Here is a 25,950-nt window from a genome sequence, read left to right on the forward strand (position 1 = left end):
GCGGCCATGGGCGAGCAGGCTGCGGGGTGTCCGGGAGCCGGCTGAGCGCCGGGCAGAGCCGCGACCTCCGCGGGGACGTGAGCGAGAGTCAGCCGGCGCCTGCGGCAGCGGGGCGCGGGGCTGCCCTCGGGGGCCGGGCCATGGCCGGGCGGAGTTGCAGCTGGGGCCTGGGCCACCTGAACGAGGACAACGCGCGCTTCCTGCTGCTAGCCGCGCTCATCGTGCTCTACCTGCTGGGCGGCGCCGCCGTCTTCTCGGCGCTGGAGCTGGCGCACGAGCGACAGGCCAGGCAGCGCTGGGAGGAGCGCCTGGCCAACTTCAGCCGCGGCCACAATCTGAGCCGCGACGAGCTGCGCGGCTTCCTCCGCCACTATGAGGAGGCCAGCAGGGCCGGCATCCGAGTGGACAACGTCCGCCCGCGCTGGGACTTCACTGGCGCCTTCTACTTCGTGGGTACCGTTGTGTCCACCATAGGTAAGTGTGCGGGCCGGACTCACTGGCAACCTCCCAGAGACTCCACTGCCCCGGGCAGATGCCCGGTCGGTCAGGACCGACCCTCTGCCTTCCATTCTCCCAGCTCGGCGTCCAGCCAGGCTCCATCGGTGTAAGCCGTGCCTGATCAACAGGTGGTGTTGCCTCCCCGCTACTCTAAATGTGGTTCACGGACCGAACTGTCAGCCTTACTGGGAGCTTGTTAGAAATGCAATCTCAGTCCCTCCCCAGACCTCCTGAGCTGGAATCTACACGGTAACGTCCCTGGGGCATTTGAATGGTCCTTAAATTGGAACCGCTGTGCTCTAGATGTTCAGTATAATTAAGGAGAGAGGGCTTGAGTGCATGGAACTTTGGGGGAACAAACGGGACAGGAACCTATCTACAAACATTCACCGAGTTAGTACTATGCACAAGCCATGGTCAGAGGCCAAGTGCAAAGCTAAATATGTTGCCCTTGACTTCATGCTTAGAAAAAATCAGATAGAATCCCAGATTGGAAGTGAGGAGGCAAAAGTACTACTGAGGGTGCAAACCGTGAAGTATCAGGGAAGCCGTGATCTTTGGGCTGAACCAGTTAGTGTTAGGCACGTTGATTGGGTTTGGGGATTAAAAGTGCCTTGCACTGTGGAATAGGACAGAGTGGCATGGGTGGGGGGGCAGGAGCTGGTTGAAGTTAAGTGGTAGGCAAGTTACAAAGGTTTGCAGGCTAATGGAATAGAGGTAGACCTTTACAGCCAGGCTAAGGAGCTGGAATTTATCTAGAGGCAATTGAGAGTCAGTCATTGAGAGTTTTTGAGCAATGGTGTGACACAGAAAAAGACTGGGGCTTTTTGCACCACACCCCTAAAGACTGTTAACCCTTGAAGCATAATAAGTGATAAGGGGGTTGGGAAAGATACTGGAGAAATTCTGAGGGAAACAGAAGGACAGCTGGAGCGGGAGAAGAGGCTTTCAAAAGCTAGGCAGGGAGGAAGTGTCATCCAAACTGCCAGAGCTCCAGGAGCAGCAGAAAAAAGCTCTCAGGGCCAAACGGCACAGTGTGCCAGCGCTGGGTGCTCCGCAGTTGTGTCCTCTGTGCCTCCTAGAGCACTCGGCAGTGAGGCAGGGTGACAAACAAAGTGGGGCTCCGCGTGTGGTTGTGTCACATAGACGTTTTGCTGGGAGAAGGAGCACACAGCACACAGCAGATCAGGGCCAGGCACAGCAGACCAGCATGCTTAAGCAGCACACAGGCTACATCTGGAGTGCTTGTGCCACACTGCCCAGTTCATAACCCCAGACCTTCCTAGGTGGCCCTGACCCTCAGAGGGCCTTGTTGACACAATACTGAGTATCTGGCACAAAAAACTCTCATAACACCAGAATGCTGGGCCCAGAGGGCAGTGGAGAAGGAGAACAGCGCCCCACAGTTCTCTTCTCCACTCCACCTTCTCTGCTGGACTCTCCTAGTGGTCTCTGTAAATCCTTCGTCCCATCACCTCCCATGTCTCAGAGGACCATTCCAGAATTTCACCATAGGGGAGACTTGGGGTGGGCAACCGGATTAGGAGGTATCACTTTGAAACTTACTGGGAATCTGCTGTATTTGCTTAGCTAGTATAGAATGTTTATTTTGATTGAATGATTATTTGGGATGCTTTTGGTGGGAGATTAGAGGACTGAATCCTTCCCACCACCATCAAAAAGCACTTCATGACCAGACATGGTAGGTGAGGCCTATAATTTCAGTACTTTGGAAGACCAAGGTGGGAGGATTTTAGAGGTTATGAGTTTTGAAACCAGTCTGAACCACATTGTAAATCCTCACCTCTACAAAAAAAAAAATTAAAAATTAGCCTATGTGGTGGTGCACATTTGTAGTCCCAGCTACTTGGGAGGCTGAGGCAGGAGGATTGCTTGATCCCAGGACTTTGAGGTTGCAGTGAGCTATGATGAGCTATGATGTCTGCCCAGTGTCCACCTTGGTGTCTGGCACATTCTAGTGGTTTGGTGAATATTAGACCTGCCTACTGCCCACTCACACTTCTGAACAGAGTTCTTATGGGGGACAAGGAGCTCACTTAAGTGAATGCCTGTTTAAATTACATTATATAAGCATGAGCTTACTTTTACTTCTTCATGTCTTTTTAAAATGTTTTCATTAATTGCTATTATAAGTACAGCACTTGCTACCCTTAATTATCCATATTAGACATGCACTGTATGAAGGGATTGTGATGTGAATGTGTGATGCAGCGAGTGTATGCTACATGGCATCCACACTTCATTTCGGCTGCCACAACTCCGTGAGGTAGGTGTGATTATCTCCATTTTAGAGATGAGGAAACTAAAGCTTCATGGTTTTTGTAAAATAAAGTATAAAAAAGAAAAAAATTAAGCCATCTGCCATAATACCACCCAAATTAACCATTGTTAACATTGTGGTACATTTCTTTCTAGTCTTTTTTTTTCCCCTGTGCATATACCTACGTGCACATGTGCTTTTAAAAATTAGAATCATATTCTATAAACCATTATAGTTTGCATTTTATATTGTAATATTATATGATGGTTTACTCTTCTAAACGATGAATCCACCATGCTTTATTCTGCCAAGACTTTGATATAGTAGACTACAAGGAAACGTACAGTAGAAGATTAATAAAGCAAAAATAGTCCAAGCACGGTGGCTTATGCCTGTAATACTAGCACTCTAGGAGGCTAAGGCAAGAGGACCCCTTGAGCTCAGGAATTTGAGACCAGCCTGAGCAAGAGACCCTATCTCTACTAAAAATACAAAAATTAGCCAAGCATCATGGAGGGCACCTGTAGTCCCAGCTACTTGGGAGGCTGAGGGAAGAGGATCACTTGAGCCCAAGAGTTTGAGGTTGCTGTGAGCTATAATGACACCACAGGACTCTAGCCTGGGCTACAGAGTGAGATTCTGTCTCAAAAGAAAAAAAGGTAAAAATAAAACTTCAGAACCAGGGAGAAGAAGAACAGAAATATGGAAAGCAAATGGAGTTCTGACATGGCTAGAGAGGACCTCTGTCTTGATTGGGGTTCCCTCAGGAGCATACTTGAGCCAAGAATATGAGTGTCAGCAGTTCATTGGGACATGCAGGGGGCTACAAGGAAGGGAAGTCAGTTCAGGTTATGCTGTTAAGGCACCAGCGTGCACAATTGGTTCTTAATCCCAAAGTTGGAAACAGTACAGACCTCAGAATTATTCCAGGCAAGGAAGCTGGGTTATTTATAAACCCACACCTGTCAGTAGTTGGTTTAAAGCTGTCTAGGGAGGGAGAACAGGGACATAATCCCTGGGTACTTCTGGACTCATTTTTGGGGAGACAGCCCAAAGATAACTTCTGATAATGATATAGTTACTGGCCATTCAAAATCAGGCCAGTGTGCCCAGAAGAGGTAAAAGGATCCCCAGGAACCTGGGAATCCTTTAACCTCAAACTCTTGGGCTCAAGTGATCCTCTTCCCTCAGCCTCCCAAGTAGCTGGGACTACAGGTGCCCTCCATGATGCTTGGCTAATTTTTGTTTGCCAGCCAACAATGACTATTCAATCCATAAATTTTGTTGCAAGCTTCATGGTAGAGTCATGACCTACACTAGAAATCTTGATATGAGAAAGGAGGACATATAAACCTTTTCCCAGTATGTGATTCTCAAAAAGGGGCTTCTCATCTGAGGCATTGTACAGGACAATGATATCCACAAACAGTATTTTCCAGGGAAGGGCAGTTTTGGCAGTTTCTCAAAAGGCTAAATATAGAACTAACTAAATGGTGTACAGATATTTGTACGCCATTGTTCATAGCAGCATTATTCCCAATAGCCACGTGGTAGGAATGACCAGTGGCCGTCAACAAATGAAGAGATAGACCACATGTGGCATGCATACAATGGAATGTTATTCAGTCATAAAAAGGAATGAAATTTCCATCTAAGCTACAACATAGAAGGACCTTGAGAACAATTATATTTAGTAAAATAAGCCAGACATAGGAGGGCAAATATATGATTCCAATTATATATAAAGTAGCTGGAATAGGCAAATTCATAGCCATAGATTCAAGTAGAGGTTACCAAGGATGAGGAAAGGAGATAAGGGGAAGTCATTGTTTTAATGGGTAGAGTTTCAGTTTAGGATGATAAAAAAGTTGTGTAAAGATAGTGGTGGTGATTACACAACATTATGAATATATTTGACGCTAATGAAGTGTACACATATGAATGGTTAACATGGTCAATAGAATGGCTGGGTGTGGTGGCTCACACCGATAATTCTAACACTTTGGGAGACTGAGGCAGTAGGCTTGCTTAAATCCTGAGACCAACCTAAACAAGAGCAAGAGAAAAACCTCTTGCAAAAAAAAAGAAAAAACCTCTACAAAAAAACAGAAAAATTCACCCTGCATGGTGGTGGGCACCTATAACCCCAGGTACTCGGGAGGCTGAGACAGGAGGATTGCTTGAGCAAAGGAGTTTGAGGTTGCAGTGAGCGATGATGATGCCACTACACTCTTGCCAGGACAACAGAGAGACCCTGTCTCAAAAAAGAAAAAAAGTGAACATGTTACATATACTGTGCCACAATGAAAAAAAGTCAGAACAGAATATCAAAACATAATTCAGAATGGTTGATTCTGAAAAGGGCTGGTGATCAGACTTGGAACAAGCCTAGATTTAAAGTACTCAGAGAAGTAGATTGATGATATATCTCATAAATGATCGTTGGTAAATATCTTCTCTCTCAAACAGGCTTTTGTTAGGAGCTTGTGTCTGTTTGCCAGTGTACTTGTAACTTAGCGCCTGTCCAAAAAGGAATTTAGCTAACTTGCACACAACACACTCAGCATAGGCTTAGGGTATGTTGCAGTAAAAAACTACTCCAAAACTCAGTAGCTTGACACAATAAAAGTTTACTTCCTTTTTGCACCAAGTCCCCCAGGAGCCCACATGACTCTACAGGGCAGGCTCCTGTGATGCCTTGGTACATCCAGGCATAAAATCCTGGGTACATCCATGATTGCCCAGGAAAGAGAAGACAGGACTGAAGAGTTGAGCACCAGCAATTAAATGGCTACCCCTAGGAAGTGGCACACATCTCCGCCACTCACATGTCACATGGCTACACCCAACTTCAAGGGGTTAGGCAACAGTCCCCCCGTGACTCCAGCATGAGTAAGACCTAGTATTGGCAGACAGCACTGATGGCTGCACTAGAAATGGATTCTCGTTTGAAATGGATTTCAAACATTGGGGAGACAGGAAGACATGAATAGGGTATGGAAATTAAGTCACACATCACTTACACACAGAATTATATGTCATATATATATATATAATTTTTGACAGAATTATGTGTCAAAAGGAACTACAGAATTGCCAAAAGTGAGCCCCGAATTTGGCTCCACATTTTCTAGATGTTAAAGAGGCAAGACAACCGTCAAATGGTTCTCCTTACACAGGTGGGTTGCTTGGAAGACGCCAGCTCTTTTAGACTAAAATAAATATTTCTCCTACGGCTTGTCACAAAGGGGACAGGATAACATGTCAAGTAAATGATTCCGCCACATCTCAGCCATAAATGTGAAAGAGCTGTGTGCTCCTGCACGGGCCAGGGTGCACGTCAGGAAGGGCGCAGAGCCCAGAGCAACACAGGGCAAGCACACAGTTCCCAATGGCCTGATCCAAGGAATACAGAGTCTCAGGCCAACCCCAGACCAACAGAACCGGACTCTCACTCAGTTGAGTCCTAAGCACGTTAAAGTTTGAGAATTCTGGCGTGTAAAGGGCTATTTTTTTTGTAACATTGCTGACTGGGGCAAGCTCCCCTGTGCTTGAGAACATAGAGAAATTGCTGGCCAGGCTGGTATGGCGAGAAGGTGTGATCACCTGTTGCCTTGGAGAGGACCTCCACACCTGCTGAAAGTCAAATCCAGTCAGGGGCAAGTTTATCAAGCATCACCCAGAGGCAGGTATGTGCTGGGCTCAGGCTGAGACGGTGACCCTGGTTCACGCAGCTGTGAGACACGCACACACAGAGATTCTCAGCCCTACCCTGGTAGGGTACTGCTCGTGTGTGACTAGAGTCTCAGCAATAGTTGTTGCTCATTTTAATCAAACAGAAATGATTTTGCTAGTACCTCTTTTAGGCCCTGCAACTGGTTTGTGTTTCATACTTACATAGCAATATTCTACAAGGCCCTTGGGTTCCAGGGCTGAGCTGGCAGGGATGCTGCTTATGTGGCAATGAATATGTTTTGGGAATCTTCCCCCATACACACAGGAACAGGCTGAAGAAAGAGCTTTTGAAATCAAATTATATCAGAGTCAAACAAAACAGTACTGGGAATCTCTATTTTACAGTATAAAGTTATAAACAAACATCAAAGAAGATAGAGGGGCATTCAGAAGGAATAAAAATGCCCCATGAATAGATTAATGGGTGACATATGAGTCTCAAGATTTAAATCATGCATTGAATGGGCACTTTTTCATGTTACAAAGCATTTGTACACAAACCTTTTAAAGTAGTCAGGGGGGTTATTATTAATTCCATTTTACAAATAAGGAAACCATCCAGGTACATACAGCATAAATATCTTGCTTAGGACCACATAGCTATAAAGTGGCAGAGTCAGAGTGAGAACCAAGTCTTGTTAAATGTGTGGTGATGAAAGAAATACATATTCATTTTAAAAGACTGGAAATATATGGAAAAGCCTTAAAAAGTAGAAATCACCCATAATTCCACCATCACAAGAACCACTGTTAGTATTCTGGTGAATCATGTTATATTGAATCTAAAATGCTATTGTATTAATCTAAGATGCATCATTATTTTATGTACCATTAAGAAGGAAATCCTGCAAATTAAGTCCTGAGATGCTAGCAGTGGTGAGGTGTGTCCCAGTTTCGGAGATGTTAAAATATTGGGGAAGGGAGCATCTTGCCATCACCTAAATGTGATTGTAAATCACATCATCTCATTGCTTTCCATATAACCATTATAACATGAGTACATTATTGTAACTAGGTAAAAAATGGACCTCCTATAACTAAAATATCTCTGATTTACATGAGAGCTGATTGATTTTAAATATTTACTAACAATACTAATAGTTCATCTTCTCTGAATCAACTAGCTAATTCTTCCCCCATTTTTCTATTGGGAGAAGGGAGACGTTGCACAAATCAATGTGTGTGCTTTATACGTTAAGGATTTTAGCCCTGCAGCTAAAAGCTACATGTTTGTGTTACAGTTTTCATCTTTTCTTTTCCATTCAATATCTGTTTTATTTTTTATTCTGAGACAGAAATGTTTTTAACTTCTATTCGGTTTCACAGTCCTGTTTTTTCCCTGTGCTTTCTTCCATTCTCTTTGTGCTTAGATCTCTTCCCATCCTGATCCCACAGGACTGCAAGCTTTTGTTCAGTATTTTTGCAACTACTGTTTCCAGTCTGAGCAGGAGCTTTGAAAGCACTTCAAGGCATTCATTCATGTGAACTATGGCAGGGGCATTTTAGAGTTATAGTGATGTGTGGTTGTGGGGACGAGTGGCTGGTGAGAGTTTGCACTCACTCAAAGTAGGGCCACATTTCTTGAGACTCATCTTCTACAATTTCCTGGGGAAGCTCTGACTATCCTGGATTTGTTCAATTATTTGTTTCCTACTTGGGAAATCTCAGTATCTTGAAGTGACAGAACATAGCTCTCACTCCACTGTCTAGCATCTAGTACTTATAGATGCTAATCTCAGCATCAAAAATTCTTATTTATATTATGAAATGTGATGACTTCCTTTCCTTTTATCCTAAATCTCATCCTATTTTCTCTTTCCCTCCAACCCTTTCTCTATGAAGGAGAGATGGGTTTTTATAATGTAACCCAAATAATTCTTGGGTTCCTTTGGGTCCAGTCTAAGGGTAATGTTCCATTCACAGAAGCATAGTCTATGAGCCAAAAATCATGAAAAAATAATTTTTTACTTGCATTTCTAAAGAACCTTAAATAGTCTGTAATTTATAACACAAAGGAAACTCCTCCCCTCTCAGTCTCTCATATCTCAAAGGAGTTCTTCCAGCCTGTTATCAACAAACCCTCCCCCGGCTCGCCCCAGCCATTAGCCTCTGTCTTTCTGCGTCCTTCTGTTCCTCCTGGTCTGTGCTCCCCACATCTCTCAACCGCTCTCTATTATCAAGATTGGCTTAACCTCTGCAATGTCATGTAGGCTTCTCTCACTTAGCCTGGATTCTCCACAGTACAAGATAGTCCTGGGAGCTGACCCAGCAAACAACAATCCTTTCACCTGAGAGTGAAGGAGAGAAGAGTAGGGGAAGATTATGACCACTAGCACACTGATGACTATGCACGTGGGGAGCATCTCAGCGATTAGAGGAGCATGTTACCACGTTCAGACCCAGAAGCTCACAGTCCTGCTGAGAAGAGTGGGGAGAGATGGAGGTATCACGGGGAACCTTCACCCTCCAGCCTGCTGCCTCCTTTCCTTCAGTGTATCTGAGTTGTCAGACATTTCACCACTTTTAAATGCTGGACTTTCAGCACACCCTCTGTGTCTTCCTTTGGCAGAGAGCAGTCTTTGGAAGGCTAAGTGCTCAGGGTTTATTGTTCCCATTCTTTCATCAGCTCCCCTGCTCCTCTTTTTCTTACCACCTTGTCTTGGAAGGGAAGTCCAGTGGTCATTGAACTCAAGGATGTAAATGAGCATCACTTGGGGTGTGGGACACTAGGAAGTAGCAGGGCCCATGCCCTGGAGACAGCACTACCACCATGGGCATTCAGATTGCAACTTTAATACATTGTGGGCCAGGCACAGAGGCTTATGACTTCAATCCAAGCACTCTGGGAGGCTAAGGTGGGAGAATTGCTTAAGACCAGGAGTTTGAGACAAAAAAATAGAAAAGTCATCCCAGTGTGGTAGTGCACACCTGTAGTCCCAGCTACCTGGAAGGCTGATGCAGGAGGACTGTTTGAGCCCAGGAGTTTGAGGTTGCTGTGAGCTATGATGACACCACTCTAAGGAAAGAGAGCAAGACCCTGTCTCAGAAAACAAAATTGAACAGTGTGGCCAGACACAGTGGCTCATGCCTGTAATCCCACTTTGGGAGGCTGAGGCCAACAGATCACTTGCAGCCAGGAGTTTGAGACCAGCCTGGGCAATATAGTGAGACTCTATCCCTACAAAAAATTAAGAAATAAAAATTAGCCAGACGTAGTGGTAGTGGTGCACATGTAGTCTCAGCTACTCAGGACAGTGACACCTGAACCCAAAGGAGTTCATGGGCTTTTGTGTGGTATATTAAAGCTGCCCCAAGAACCACAGGGACCCTTCAAGTTTTTATCTCTATTATTTACATACATATATGTATTTTTATATGTCTAAAATATTTGTCATATTTGGCCACTTTTTATTGACTTAAATATTCTGGTTGGTAGGAATGATTTTTATAGAGCCAAATATACTCATTTTGACTAGCAGGTTTTTTCTGATAGTTTTTCATAAATTTAGGTCTCCTCCATGGTTAAGATAAATATTCTTACCCATTTTCTATTTAGCTCTTTAACGCATCTCAAATGTTATTTTAAAAAGATTGTTTTTATAAAAGATTTTGTCAGCTTGGCTGTATAATTATGCTTTGATCTATTTCTAAAATTATCACATAGTGATTTGAGAATGTGCGCTTTGCAAATTCTCTTTTTTATTTATTAAGTGTTTCTTTGTATCCTGGTATCTGTATATATTTCAGCTGATATTTTTCTTACATATCAGAATCTTTGAACTGGAGAGAACATCATCCCCCAACCACCCTCTCCACAATAAACACACCACTAATAACATTTCACTGTGTGTTTCATGGAATAGAAATTGAGTAATTTAACTTTTTCACTTGTATAACTTTCATTATTATTTTATTAGTATAACCTCTGTTTACCTCTTAAGAGTTTATATGCTAGCATCTATTTTTAAATGCAGATATGATTATATTTTTGCATTACATTAGCAGATATTTGCTGACTTTTAGACCCATCTCCTTAATTGTAATCTTCAGTAATTTTTATTTTAAATTAACCAGTTAACACCTTTTTTGTATTTTTAAGCTGTTCTAGGCTTTTCTCTTTGTGGGGAAATTTGCTGCATTTCGCATTAGGTTTCATTTTGGTGTTATCTTCCTTCATTCTGCACTTTCCTTATTTTCCTATTCTCTTTTCACTGTTGTATTTCTCATATGGTGAGATAGATATTCTTTTTGTCATTTTAAGTATGATCAGAATGAAACAATACTTAAACTACCTGAGGATAAAACCATTTCTCCCGCTATTTCTTATTTTTATAAATAAAATTGAAGGCCAGGGGCAGTGGCTCATGCCTGTAATCCTAGCACTCTGGGAGGCCGAGGCAGGAGGATCCTCTGAACTCAGGAGTTCAAGACCAGCCTGAGCAAGAGCAAGACCCCATCTGTACTAAAAACAGAAAAATTAGGCAGGCATCATGGTAGGCATCTGTAGTCTCAGCTACTCAGCAGACTGAGGCAGAAGGATCACTTGTTACTGAGCTGGGCTGACACCACAGCACTCTAGCCTGGGCAACAGTGAAACTCTGTCTCAAAAATTAAATTAAATTAATAAATATTGAAGTCAAACAAATGAATATTGAGACCACCTTTTCTAGACAGTATAAAATCTTTGTTTTGAGTTTCAACCCAGTTCCTCCTTGCCTCCCAGGTCCTGTTGTATCTTATTTTGTTGTTGTTTTGTTGTTGTTGTTGTTGTTTGTTTCTTTTTTTGAGACAAGATCTCCTTCTGTCTGCCAGGCTAGCGTACAGAGCTCACTGCAGCCTCAGACTCCGGGGCTCAAGCCATCTTTCTACCCCATCTGCCTAAGTAGCTAGAGCTCCAGGCGCACATCACCATGCTTAGTTAATTAAAAAAGAATTTTTTTTTTTTTTTTAAGAAAACAGATCTTGCTATCTTCCCCTAGCTAGTCTCAAGCTCCTGGCCTCAAACAATCCTCCCGCCTCAGCCTCCCAAAGTGCTGGGATGACAGATACGGGCCATTGCTTCCAGCTGCTTGCTGTATCTTATTCTCTGGAAATGCTTTTTAAAATGACATTTTTACATCTTGGAACCCACCTTGTTATCACATTCAGTGATCAAGAACTCATTACCTTATTAACCTCTTTTTCGTTAGTAGTTTGTGGGACTTTTCTTTTTTGACATCTCCATCTTCTTTTCTAGTTCTGTTCTTTCCATCCTCTGGCTTTGGTTGACTGTTCACTTAAAACCACTGGATTTCCTTGAGCTTTGTTTCTGCTTTCAAATAGAAAACAATGGCAAAATAATTAATCATTGAGAGAATGACTTTTTTTCTATGCTGTCTGAAAATAATGACCCATGTGACATTGAGTGGAGTGGGAAAAAAGAGGAAACAGCCACATTGTTACCTGCTTCTTCTCTGCTTTGTGCCTGGTGTTTCTCTCCTGCCGAGGCCTGCCACCACCCTTATGACACTTTGGTCTTTTTTTTTTTTTTTTTTTTTTTTTGGGACAGAGCCTCAAGCTATCCCCCTAGGTAGAGTGCCATGGCATTACAGCTCACAGCAACCTCCAACTCCTGGGCTCAAGCGAGTCTCATGCCTCAGCCTCCCAAGTAGCTGGGACCACAGGCGCCCGCCACAACGCCCGGCTATTTTTTGGTTGCAGCCGTCATTGTTGTTTGGCGGGCCCGGGCTGGGGATTCGAACCCGCCACCTTAGGTGTACGTGGCTGGCGCCTTAGCCGGTTGAGCTATAGGCGCCGAGCCGACACTTTGGTCTTAAGGTGGTATTGTTTCATTTTGTTGCCCACAGTGCTGGGGTTTTGGGCCTTAATAATATTAAAGGAAAAGAAAATAAGAAATACATCAATTGCTGGTTGCATTAGGTGGCATGTAGCAAGAAACCCCCAATACCAATGACTTAAGCACACAGAAATATACTTTCCTCCCAAAACAAGAAGTTCAAGGGTCTGCAGTTCAGGGCGAGTAAAACAGTCCTGTGAGGTCACCAGTGTCCCAGAACCTTCTGTCTTTCTGTTTTGCCAGGCGAATGTGGTGGCTGTCTCCCTGTGCTCACAAAACACAACTCCCAGAATTGCAAGTACCATTAAGACAGGAGACGGAAGGAAAAAGGCAAAGATGTGTCATCTGAGTCAGTCTCTTAAAAAGAACTTTCTTAGGAAGGTCCAAGAGCTCACTGGCCCGTACCATGTGGCACTGCCATGTGCATGGAAGCTCATCGCTTTCTTGAACACAGTTGGTTTCCTTTACGAAGTAAAGGGAAGGACAACATTGTGTAGCAATGATATCATGCAGGCAACTAACACTGTTTCTCCCAGTAAAATATATGTATATATATATATATATATACATAGTCTTTCCTTCTGGAATCATTGTGGCAGGTATTTTTATGAGCAGTTAACGTCTTGATCAAAGTTCAATCCTGAAAATTTTTCTTTAAGTGTTTTCTTAATGATAATTTAGGCAGTCCCTATATTTTTGTTTATGTTGTCACCCTTATATTCTTAAGTTGGATGTGCACGTTTTCTAATCTACCATGTACTGTTGCTTTTTTTTCATCTATTTACTTACATCTGTATTTGGGTTTCATTCTCGCATTTATCATTCAGCTCACTAATTCTTTCCTCCGTTGTCTGATTACTGTCCCCTGGCTCTAATGGTATATTCAATAGATATCATTCAGGAGGCCTACTGTGTCAGGCACTGGTCTAAATATTGGGAGTTCCTCTTTGCTATTCTCCTGATGCTGTTCTTTATGATCATATGACAGTTCTTGATAAGAAGTTCTTCTCTTTTCTCTCTCAAAGTAGATTTTCTTCTTTCAATCATGTTCATTGGTGGAGTTCCTCCTTTTTCAGTTCCTTGCCTATTTCCTATAAGCCACTCCCAACAGAATCTTGAAACCTTTTTTTGGAGCTCAAAATTTAAAAACTGTATTTATGCTACACTTACTGTTTTCTTCAGTAAGGCCTGTTTTATTCCTTCTGGTTATTACTACTTCCTGCTCCAGATGTTACATCTTAGTATTTGGAAGGGAGGAATGCTATTACTATTTCTGAACCTACCATATTTTGAGAAAATTTAGTTTCTTTTAATGAACAGCCTGTGACCCAGTAGTAACAGGACAGAGAATCTGTCCAGAAGAGAGAGCCTCTTTTGGTTCTCTCCTTTCCTAAGGCTTCATGCACAGGGAAGGGCACCACACTGCGAAGGGCACCCTTCTGGGCGCTGGGATTACAGAGAGGAATAAGCCAACTCCAGGTGACAGAGAATGAAAATGCATTGTGATTTCCGTTAACTGAGAAGTTCTGGGCCAAAGACAAAATTTTGAAACACAAGATTTTGAGTGTGTGCCCCTCTACCCAACACATCCCTCCCCCAACTTTAACTTGAGTTATTAACTGCAAAGTGGCTTTTTCTTTTTAAAAATACTTTTTCCATTAAAAAACTCCTAAAATAATACATATACATTTGAATGAATTTTAAAATCACTCCAGAGTATTTAAGCAAAAATCCAGTCTCTTTCGTACCCCATCCTACTCAACAGAGGCAACCACCACCAAGAGTTGGATGTATATATATCCTTCCAGAATATGTTTTTTTTACCCACAAACATGTAAGTCAAAGGATACTTAAATATATTTTTTCACACACATACATGGTTCTTTATGTAAAATTATAAACATATTTTCTTTGGCAAATTAGTTTTTTATACATACAGATGATTCTTTTTTAACAACTTCATTGGGAAATCATTTACATACCATAAAACTCATGTATTTGAAGTGTACAAATCAGTAATTTTTAGTGTATTCATAGGGTTTTGCAACCATCATCACAATCAATTTTAAGACATTTCAGGGTCCCCCAAAGAATACACCCTTTTGTAGTTGCCCTGTGTTATAGTTTGAATATGATTTATCTCCACCAAAATCATGTTGAGGTGGCAGTTTTGAGAGGTGGTGCTTTTAAGAGGTGGTTAGGTCATTAAGATGGATTAGAGGCAGTCTCTGAGTTATAAATATCCAACTTTGTACAACTTGCACCTATGAATGGAGGCTATTATAGTAAGTCCTTGAGTTACAAACATCCAACTGACGTACTGCTCACACCACACTTATGAACAGAGGCTCTTATAGGCAATATTAAGGCAACAGTACCTGTCCCAACTTACATACAAATTCAACTCAAGAACACACGTACAGAACCTATCTCATTCATAAACCTATAATGTCTTTTCAAGACTGAGTTCTAGAGGAAAGGGATCCGTTCTGGTGAGAGCAGTGGTTATAAAATGAGGCTGCTCTCTTGCTTTGCCCTTTTTGCACGTGCCTGGTTCCCCTCCCTTTTCTCTGCTATGCTTTGCTGTAGCATGAGGCCCTCACCAGAAGCCACTAGCTGTGGCCACTCAATCTTGAATTTCCCAGCCTGCAGAGCCATAGGAATAAATAAAATTCTTTATTTTATAAATTATTCAGTCTCAGATATTGTGTTATAACACAAAATGGACTAAGAGACCCCCTACATCTTCCAGCCATAGGCAACCACTGATCTACTCTGTGTCTTCGTATTCCCGTATTCTGGGCATTCCACATAAATGGAATCACGGAATATGTGGCCTTTTGTGACTAACTTCTTTCACTGGGCATCTTTTCAAATCATCCATGTGGTAACATGTGTCAGTTACTTTTTATTGCCCCTCCTTTTTGTTGCCAAATATTGCCATCTATTACATGGATAGACCACATTTTATCTGTCAGTTAATCAGCTGCTAGACATTTGGGTGGTTTCCATTTTTTAGCTATTATGAGTATGCTGTACAATGTTGAGTAAGTGTCCAATTTTTGGGGTAGATATGTTTTCATTTCTCGTGGGTACATATTGGGGTTTGGAATTGCTAGGTCATTCATCTCTGGAAGAACTGCAAAAGTGGCTGTAATTTATTAATATAGTCTCACCCACAGTGCACAAAGGTCCCAAATCCTCTCCAACACTTTTACTGCCTGTTTTGTTAGCTGTGAAATAGTATCTTGTTGTGGTTTTGACAAAAGATGTTGGACATCTTTTTGTGTGCTTTCTAGTCATTCGGGTACCTTCTTGAAAAAAGATCTATTCACATTTGCACTAGAATGTTTATTGCAGCTCAATTCACAATTGCCAAGATGTGGAATCAACCCAAATGCCCATCAACCCATGAATGGGTTAACAAATTGTCGTATATGTTAAGCCATAAGAAAAGAAGGAGACTTTACATCTTTTATGTTTACCTAGATGGAGTAGAAACACCTTCTGAGTAAAGTATCACAGGAATAGAAAAAGAAAAAAAATTATCTAGTGTACTCAATATGAAACCGATGTATAAACAACTATAGGTCCACATGAAAGAAAAACACAAGTATAGTCTTGTGAGGGGGACAGGAGAGGAGGGAGAGGGGAGGGAGGGAGGGCTATTGGTGGGATCTCACCCAATGTGCAGAATGTGAGGGTGTTCAGCACCTCCCTGGGTGAAGGACTCAACTACAACTTGAACTTTATCTTAGAAATGAAAACAGTGTAACCTAAACATTTGTACCCTAGTATCAATCTGAACCTTTTTAAAAAAGGTCTATTCAGATCTTTTGCCCATTTTTAATTGGGTGATGTCTTTTATTATTGAGTTATAAAAGTGCTTTTCATGTTCTAGATTCAAGTCAATTGTCAGATACATTTATATGATTTGCAAATATTTTTCCCCTTCTACAGGTTGTCTTTTCACTATCTTATTGGTGTCTTTTGCAACACAAAAGTTTTTAATTTTGATAAGGTCGAAAATTATCTATTTTATTCCTTTGTTGCTTATGCTCGTAGTGTCATATTTAAGAAACAATTGCCTAACCTAAGGTAATGAAGATTTGTACATGTGTTTTCTTCTGTAAGTTTTATCATTTTGCTCTTCTATTCAGATTATTGACCCATTTAGAGTTAATTTTTATATGTAGTGTGAGATACGGATCTGCCGTGGCCTGAGTGTTTGTCCCCTTTAAAACTCAGGTTGAAATGTAATTGCCATTGCAACAGTATGAAGAGGGGCTCAGCCCCCATGGGTGGGATTAATTCTGCTGGCCCCTTTCTTTCTCTCTGCCCTTCCACCCTGTGATGATGCTCTAAGAAGGCCTTCACAAGATGTTAGCATCTTGATCTTAGATTTTCTAGCCTCCAGAACTGTGAGAAATAAATTTCCAATCTTTGCAAATTACACAGTCTTTGGTATTTTGTTGTGCAACCACAAAATGGACTAAGACAGGGTCCAATTTCATTCTTAACATTTTTATATCCAATTGTTTCAGCACCATTTGTTGAAAAGACCATCCTTTCCTCCATTGAACTATTTTGGCACACTTGTTAAAAATCAATTAACCAGAGAGATGAAGGTTGATTCTGGACTCTCAATGCTATTCCATTGGTCTATGTGTCTACCCTTATGCTACTTCCTTGACAATTATGGTTTTGTGGTAAACTTGTAGTAAATCAGGACGCATAAATACTCCAACATTGTCTCTCTTTTTCAAGATTATTTTGGCTATTCTGGGTCTCTTAAACATCATGTGAATTTTCAGATCACCTTATCATTTTCTGCAAAGAAGGCTAGCATTCTAACCTTCTTTAGATCAGTTTGGGAAAATTGCCATCTTAACATTATTAAGTGTTCCAATCTATGAACATGGGATAGCTTTCTATTTGTTTAGATCCTTTAACTTCTTCAAGCAACGTTTTATAGTTTTCAGAGCATAGGTTTTGTACTGTTTTGATAATTTCTTCTTAATATTTTATACTTATTAATGCTATTGTAAATGAAATTATTTTAATTTTCTTTTGAATTATTTATTGCAAATGTGCAGAATTAGAATTTTTATATGTTGATTTTGTATCCTGTGACCTTATGCACTGAAGTATGAGTTCTCATAATTTTTAATGGATTCCTTAGGATTTTTTATATAAATGATTGTGTCATCTGTGAATAGAGGTAGTTTGAATCCTTCCTTTCTTAACTGGATTCTTTTTCTTTTATTTCATGGCTAGCTAGAACCTCCAGCGCAATGTTGAATAGAAGTGATAAGAGTGGACCTCCTTACTTTATTCCTAATCAGTCTTTTACCATTTAGTATAAAATTAGTCTTATAGATGGCCTTTATTAGGTTGAGAAAGTTCCCTTCTATGCCTATTTGTTGAGTGTTGTTATTAAAAAGCAATGTTGGATTTTTGCCAAATTCTTTTCCTACATCTATTAAGATGATCATGTGATTTTCTTCTTTACACTATTGATATAGTATATTGTATTAATTAATTTTTAGATATTAAATCAATCTTGGATTCCTGGGTTAAATCCTACTTGCTCGTGGTATGATTCTTTTTTTATGTTGCTGCATTCATCTATTTCCTTTTTATTTTCTTGTAATGTCTTTGTCTTGTTTTGGCATTAAGATAATACTCTACACCAGTGTTTTCCAATCTTTTTTTATCTCATGGCACACTTGAACCTTTAGTTACACTAAAGGTTCACTTAAATTAATTATTCACTTAATTATTATACTTAAATTACATTGATCAAAAAAAGTTTAAAAAAGAATGTGCTTACTGTGCTTTGAACTTCTTCCAAAAATAATTTAATTAATGATATTTAAAAGTTTTTGAGGCAGACTGGTTGAAAATCACTGCTCAAGGCCAGGCTTACTAATACTTCTGGGAAGTGGATTTCTTGAGTTCAGAAGTTCAAGACCAGCCTGAGCAAGAGTGAGACCCTATCTCTAAAAATAGCCGGTTGCTATTGGCAGGTGCTTATAGTCCCAGCTACTAGGGAGGCTGAGGCAAGAAAATCACCTGAGCCCAAGTGTTTGAGGTTGCTGTGACCTGTGACGCCATGGCACTCTCTGAGGATGACAAGATTAGATAGACTCTGTCTAAAAAAAGAGAGAGAAGAGAGAGAAAGAAGGAGAGAGACAAAGGAAGGAAGGAAGGAAAAAAAGAAAAGAAAATCACTGCTCTAGACCTATAGAATAAGTTAGGAAGTGTTTGTCTATAGTTCTTCTATCTTTCTGAGGTTGCCCAGTATCTACAACTGGGGTACATTCAATAATTTAACTACTCCTCCTATTATACGATGTGTCAGTTGTTTCTAATTATTTGCTAGTATAACAGCTCCACAAAGCATATTTTAATGTTAATATTTGAATTTTAAATTGTAAATATGTATAGGTACTGCCCTATTTTTGAGAATTTTAAAATTTAAATATTCTCTCAACCAATTTGCAAGAAGCTTGTCATTTTCACAGCTAACATGTACTGTATTCTTCCCCCTCGTTGGTACTGTACCAAGAGCTCTAAATACATAATCCTTCACCTGGGAAGTAGGAGTATTATTTCCTCCCCCCACCATTGTGTGGATGAAAAAACTGAAACTCAGAGATTAAATAACTTGGCGAAGGTCACACAGCTAGTGAATGGTAGAACTTTGGTCTCAAACTTTGTTCAGCCATGATTTAAGTTTTGGGTTATGGTGGAGGTAGAAGTTTAGTGTCCAAGATGGTCAGAATTCTACTGAAAACTGAAATAACCAAGGGACCTACCTGGTTCAGTATTTATTTTTGCCATCAGTGGATGTTTTTGTGTTTTACTTGGTGTTACTGATGGATATTGTTTACAGGCTATTGTGAAACAAGGACATGTGGGTGTCTCATTCTGGTTTTGAACAGTGTCTTTTCTCTCTTCTTATCTCTTTAGAACCACACCCAGCACCCATCCCTATCAGATGTGAAGTTCAGATTGGTTGAGCCAGAATTGACTAAATCACCACAACAGGGCCAACCCAAGAGCAGGAGTTCTGAACCTGGCCCATGGATAGTAATGTGGATGGGAAAATAGTTACATCTTATGTTAACTAACCTTCACCTAACCTCTGACTGGCTAAGCTTGAGCATTTTCTTCCCTAATGAATGTGGGTAACAACCCAGCAGTAGATAAGCAGGACCTGTAACTTTGTCACCACCAGAAATCACAGATCTATCCCTCCCTGGATGGTTGTGGCAGATACATCATCATTCACTCTCACCACTGCCTCAAAATCCTGATCATTTTCAGACCTGATCTTGTTATTTCATGATTTAATGACAAAGCACATATCATGCATTTGTTTCATGATTTAATACCTGTATTTTAATATGGCTGCTTTTGTAATCCTATGCACTTTATTTCATTCATTACAAAAACAACATTATTCTAAGAAGGGATGCATAGGCTCCCCAGACAGCCAAAGGCTTCAGGTAGCGGAAAACAGAAATTGAGAACCAGACCAAGGTTACACAGGCTGACTTTGAAGAAAGACGAAAAGGGCACTTGCCACAACTGCAATCACCACCCCTCATGATAGGGCGTTAATGCACTTGTAGTGGTTTGAAAATGGATTTGAAACACTCCTGTTGCTCAGTCACTGTGCATAATCTATTCTCCTGATGATTCAGACCGAGCCTCAGGATGTTGCTGTTCATCACTGTACTAATGTCCAGTCCCTCAGAGCACTGGGGAAGAAGCATGCATTGAGAAAGGTCCTATTTGTAGAGTACCCTTTTTATAGCATAGACTTTGCTGAGTTCCCTCCCTATTCCTTTATCTGTCCTCAGATAGTAATGATGTCCCCTTGACTCTTAATCTGTTGCCTACCCTGGAGATGGTTGCAGCATCTCATGGACTCTTGATTGTAAATGCTGAGTTTGGAATATAGAATACTGGCTCATACTTCCTGTTTAATATTAACATTAGAAATTGCAACTGACCGGCTTTGGACCAAAGGTGACATGCTTTATTTGCCCCACAGATGGTAAATTTTTAACAACCAGCTCAAAGAAAGAAAGAGAGGGAGGGAGGGAAGGAAGGAAGGAAGGAAGGAAGGAAGGAAGGAAGGAAGGAAGGAAGGAAGGCAGGCTGGCCGGCCCTGATTCATGGCATCCACCTATTTCTGGAAGGGAAGGAGGGAAGGAAGGAAGGCCCTGATTCATGGTATCTGCCTATTGAGGGAGGGAGGGAAGGAGGGAAGGAAGGAAGGAAGGAAGGCCCTGATTCATAGCATCTGCTTATTTCTGTGGTGTAAATATTCCCACAATGGCTGACTGCAGTATGAACATGAAGTCAATGAAAGAATGTGGACTAAGAAGAAATGTGCATACTCAACTCTCAGCAGCCTTTACCAGCCAGCACCAGCACATTGCTGTGGGCCTCAGAACATGTAAGAAAATTTCAGTGAGTTGTCAACTTTTAAAAATCAGGTTTCTCAGTCAAAATCTAGATTTAGATTCCTCTTGGAAAAATGGAAAATCTGGCTGTGTCAGGCCCACATTCCTTCATGCCAGCAACCTGCTGGGGAAGATGGTCTCTGTGGGAAGCTCGCTGAGCCTGGCCTCACCCCCCAGGCTGAGTGTCACCTACCTGTCATCTCCAACTTTGACTTCTTTACCGTCCCCTGGTCTAAGTGCTGAGGTTCCTCTCATTTCTTTGAAATGTAAGAAACAAACAGAAACAAGTGATCTTATCCCCTGGCTTGTTGTCAGAAAACTCGAGAAAGAGCTGCAGAGTGAGGCCCCATATGATATTAATTTTCAAAAATGGCTTCCAGCTTGACCGTGGGGCAGTCAAGGTTTTCCTGATGGGATGCATGGACATTTTATTTCATTCTTGTTGATTTCCCTCTAGCCATCCCAAATCAGTAGGCAAAGAGCTTTTCCACATAGGATATTTAATTAATGAGAATCAAACCAAAAAAGCATGATCTCTGTGGCAGGATAAAGGTTTTCCTATGGGAAATTAAGACCCACTAACTGGAAATGGTAAAAAGTGATAAGTTCACAGGAAACTCAGTACAGTAATTAAAAATGTATCAAGTCCTGTACAGTAAGGCAGTTGACACAGCACAGTCAAAGAAAAATAGCATCTCGGAGGTCTTGGAGACTGTTCGTGTTGATTTTGGATAATGCCCAAGTGTTTGGGGAAAACACTTAAACCTGGAATATAGAACATGGGAATACCAACCTGCCAGAGTGTTGTATTATAAATACCTTATTGTTTCTGAGCACTAAGGGATGTGTAAAGGGTATTAGACATTCTAAAACCTGTTCTTGGTGGGGTGCAGTGCTTCTGCAGATGAATTAGGAATGTGAGGTTTAGAAAAAGGACTAAGGGGAGAGTCCTGGAGTTACCAGTGCTAATGGGGGAGAAGAGGGAGTCCGTCAGAAAAATAGTGGTAGGTATGTTAAGAGTTGCATTATAAATGTGCTCAAATATTAGCAAGAATGTTTTCTTTAAGAATAAAATAATTTTGGGAAGGGAAACTCCATTGTTAAAGATACTTTTTGTGAACCTTAACCAGCCAAAATGTTTTTTAATGTCTCCTCAGTAAAGAACTCCATGTTGTTTGGAAAGGCCATCCATACTTTCAGGCTCTTCTTTCTAACTATTAATATCAAATGAAGAGAAGAGATCCTGTTTTTTGAGACAGGGTCTTGGTCTGTCTCCCAGGCTGGAGTGCAGTGGTACAATCATAGCTCACTGCAACCTAGAATTCCTAGCCTCAAGCAATCCTTCCTCCTCAGCCTCCCGAGTGAGTAGCTGGGACTACAGGCACATGCCTCCACACCTGGCTGGAGAGAGATTTTAATGAATAAGTGTAGTTTAATGGATAAGTGTAGTTTATTAAACACAGATGCAATAAAGGCACAGTTACAAAGAAAGAACAATACAGAGATTTGCAGGCAGGAGATAAGGAAATATAGGAGACAGAGGTCAAGGAAGCATTTTGAAGCAATAGGAAGACCCACTGGTGAGTGAGAAGACGGGTGGGTTCCAGAGATACAGGAGACTAGCTTTTTGGGATTGAATGCTTTCATTTATTTCCCTTTAAAGAAGCATCATGATCTTCAGAAGGGGGTGAGGAAGATGAGACACCCACCACTTCTCAGGCACTAGGTGCTAAGTCTCCTCTGGTATGGGGCAAACACTCCAGGTAAGGGCCCCATTACAGTCCTTAAAGGTGCAGTGCCAGGCTCTGCACTAAGTGCTGGTTTAATTGCATCATCCTGTTTAATCCTTACAACTCTCCAAACGATAATGTCTCCACATCACAGATGAGGAAACTGAGACAGGAAATTTGGGCCTTATCACCCAGCCAGCAAAAGCAGATGAGGCCCAGCTAGCTCAAAAGCCCATGCTTTTCCTAGAAGCCAGCCTCGCCTTCACAAGCATCAGGTTGTGTTGTGAACGAATTAATTAGTTGAGCATGATGCCCCCCAAAAACATATAGAATTGCTTAATTAATGCACAGTAATATCAGTGAAGACAGTGAGTTCCATTTCATCTTGATTTTATTCTTCCTTGATGGCTTTTTTTAATAAAAGCTTATTTTATTACTGTGATTTCTCTTTGCCACCTCTGCATTTTAAGAAAATCGGGGGCAATTCAGAATGCAGGATGGATGCTTCTGGTGCTATATTCCAAGGCACCCCTGGTCCTTTCCAGTGTGCCCAGCTGACATATGTGGTGGAAATGTGACAAGGGCAGACAGTGACTGGCGTTGTTTCAGGTTTCCTGGAAGATCCCCATCTCCCATTGTCTTGCAGAGAACATCGTGGACTGTGTCCATTCCCCAGGGTGGGAGCATTCCCCAGCCTCTTCCCAGAAGACTCTAGGTCTCCTTGTCCATGGGTAAATGTGTCAAGTCCTCATTCATGGAGCACTGGAAGACAGTCCAAATCTTTCTTGATACCTGGATTACCTTGAATGTGCTTATTCTGTCACAGAATAACTGCGTGACATTGGGTATACTGACTTACTATATAATTAATTGACTTGCTGTGTTGAGATTTGTTTAGTGGGATTTCTGGCCTCTTTCAGGACATCAGATCTAACTTCTGCTTCAGCTTTTACTCCCTGGAGAAGGATAAGGAGTCTCCCAGTACCTCTTAGGTTACCTCTGCCTACCTGAGTCCATGAGCTCCTTGTCTGTCTCACCCCTGTGTGTTTGTGCCTTGCATAATGCTGGCATACAGTAGGCCCCCAGTAAGCAGTTTGGGGATAGATCAATCAGTGGAAACCAGCTCCCATACCGTTTGACTGCACTGTCCTTGTACCCTTCTTTTGTTGCCACTGAAAGAGAGCCAGGCATTCACACGACCTCCCCAAATGCTGCTGCTTCTCACAGCCAGAGAGTGCTGTGATCCAGTCAATAATGCTGTATACACATACAGTCCTTGCACAGTTGGATTATCACAGGTGAGGCAAGTACAAAGGGCTTTCTCTTAATAATAAAACTGGTTATATTTCTTGTAATCTAGGAGAGGAAACAGCAGAGTATGGAGTTCTTACTTAACTTGCTTCTTTCCTGTGTCTCAACCAGATCCAGTCCTGTCTTAAGTCAACACGAAGGAGGCAGGGCTCAGTCCACGTGGCCCGTGCAGGATAGGTCACTATATTTATCTGGCACTGGAGGGATGATGTGCTTATCAGAGACTTTTCTATTGAATTAAAGTTTTGTCTAGAAATGTGTTCATTCCACATTTGGTTTTAACTTAACCATTTTGGTGAGAGTGATTAAAATAAATGGATTGGGCTCGGCGCCTGTGGCTCAAGCGGCTAAGGTGCCAGCCACATACACCTAAGGTGGTGGGTTTGAATCCAGCCCAGGCCTGCCAAATGACAATAATGGCTGCAACCAAAAAATAGCTGGGCATTGTGGTGGGCGCCTGTGGTCCCAGCTACTTGGGAGGCTGAGGCAAGAGCCTCGCTTGAGCCCAGGAGTTGGAGGTTGCTGTGAGCAGTGACACCATGGCACTCTACCCGGGGGGACAGCTTGAGGCTCTGTCTCAAAATAAATAAATAAATAAATAAATGGATTGCATGTTACCCCACCTTGTTTAAAAAGTGTATGCTAAACATAATGTAAGCCCTTTTGGATGTTGGAAGCTCATGTTTGTGGGCAGAGAATCAGTGTTTCTGGGCTGGCAGAGAACTGTCACTGCATTATACCAAAAAAGGCAGAGCCCACAAGGAGCCACTGGGGTTGGGGTAGGGACATTGTTTGTCCCTGTATTCATCTGGGATCTCTAGAGTCCTTCTTCCTTTTCTCAGATGTCCCTTTGTGCTGAGATCAAGTGGCTCTTTCTAACAGGAGTACACAGCAAGCTCTCCTAGGAAATTTTTTTTAAATGAATAACTGACCTGAGCAGAGTTTTTTATTCTGAGGTTGGGCCTTGGTAGTTCTATTTTAAAACAAACACCAAAACTTCCTTAAGTGATTCTGACATTTGCTCCTCCTTGAGATTCAGGGTTACAGTTAATGTATCTTGTGCTGCTTTTAATCAGCTGTCTTATTTTTCTCTGATATATTCAGTTGAGGACCAAAGGGCTTCTTTTTTCTTTCAACAAGTTGAAGCGATTATTCTCAAGCTTGTTCAGCTGTGAGATACCTGGATTCTTAGTCCTTGCAAAATACAATGAAACTTTGATTCTCTTATGGAAACTAGGAACAGTTTGGCTCATCTGAGTGCAGTACTGTTTACAGCTAATTGATCACAACCAGTTATAGATTTCTTTGTTCCTTTTCTAGTCCCCTTGCTTCACTTGACTAGGCAAATAAAAATAAATAAGACCACGTTTTCTTTCTTTAAAATTTCAGGTTATTGTGAGGGTAAAACAACCAAGTTGTAATATTTGAAGTTGTTAGGTACAGCCCCTCTTGTAGTTATGTCTGCCTGGAAGGTGTACCGTACACCCCTACATTGTGCCCATTCAATGGGGGCACCCCAACACCCCCTCTCTTATTCCTTTCCTCCAGCTTGAATTGAAATGAGTTTCTCTCCTGTGTGGGCATAAGTTAAATCAGGGGTCCTCAAACTTTTTAAACAGGGGGCCAGTTCACTGTCCCTCAGACCGTTGGAGGGCTGGACTGCAAGTCCCAGGATGAGTTGGCTGCTAAGCAGGACAGGCAGTGGTGGCAAAAACACCCAGCAGGCCGGATAAATGTCCTAGGCAGGCTGCCCGCAGGCCATAGTTTGAGGATGCCTGAATTAAATCATCTACTGGCTTCATATTAGTATTGAGTAATTGGATATTTGCTTCTCCATTCTTGTGATACTTTACTGAGAAGAATGTGATTCAACTCCATCCACTCCATCCAGGTTAATACAAAAGATGTGGAGTCATTATATTTTTTATGTCTGAATAGTACTCCATGGTAGACATATACTACAGTTTGTTAATCCATTCTTGAGTTGATGGGCATTTAGTTTGTTTCCATGTCTTGGTGATTGTAAATTGAGCTGCGATAAACAATCTAGTGCCTATGTCTTTTTTTTTTTTTTTTTTT

The 25,950-nt window shown here is 41.6% G+C and overlaps 1 protein-coding gene across 1 annotated transcript in view; it reads left to right on the top strand.

The window, feature by feature from the left end:
• The first annotated feature begins 140 nt into the window (after positions 1 to 140).
• Positions 141 to 25,950, top strand: part of KCNK13 (potassium two pore domain channel subfamily K member 13) — a 106,907-nt gene continuing 81,097 nt past the window's right edge. The window contains exon 1 of the mRNA XM_003786981.1: positions 141 to 474. Within this exon, the coding sequence (XP_003787029.1) occupies positions 141 to 474 (334 nt within the window). The remainder of the gene's footprint in view (positions 475 to 25,950) is intronic.

Source organism: Otolemur garnettii, unplaced genomic scaffold, assembly GCF_000181295.1.
Source record: "Otolemur garnettii isolate 467f Iridium unplaced genomic scaffold, OtoGar3 scaffold00020, whole genome shotgun sequence".
Lineage (NCBI taxonomy): Eukaryota > Metazoa > Chordata > Mammalia > Primates > Galagidae > Otolemur > Otolemur garnettii.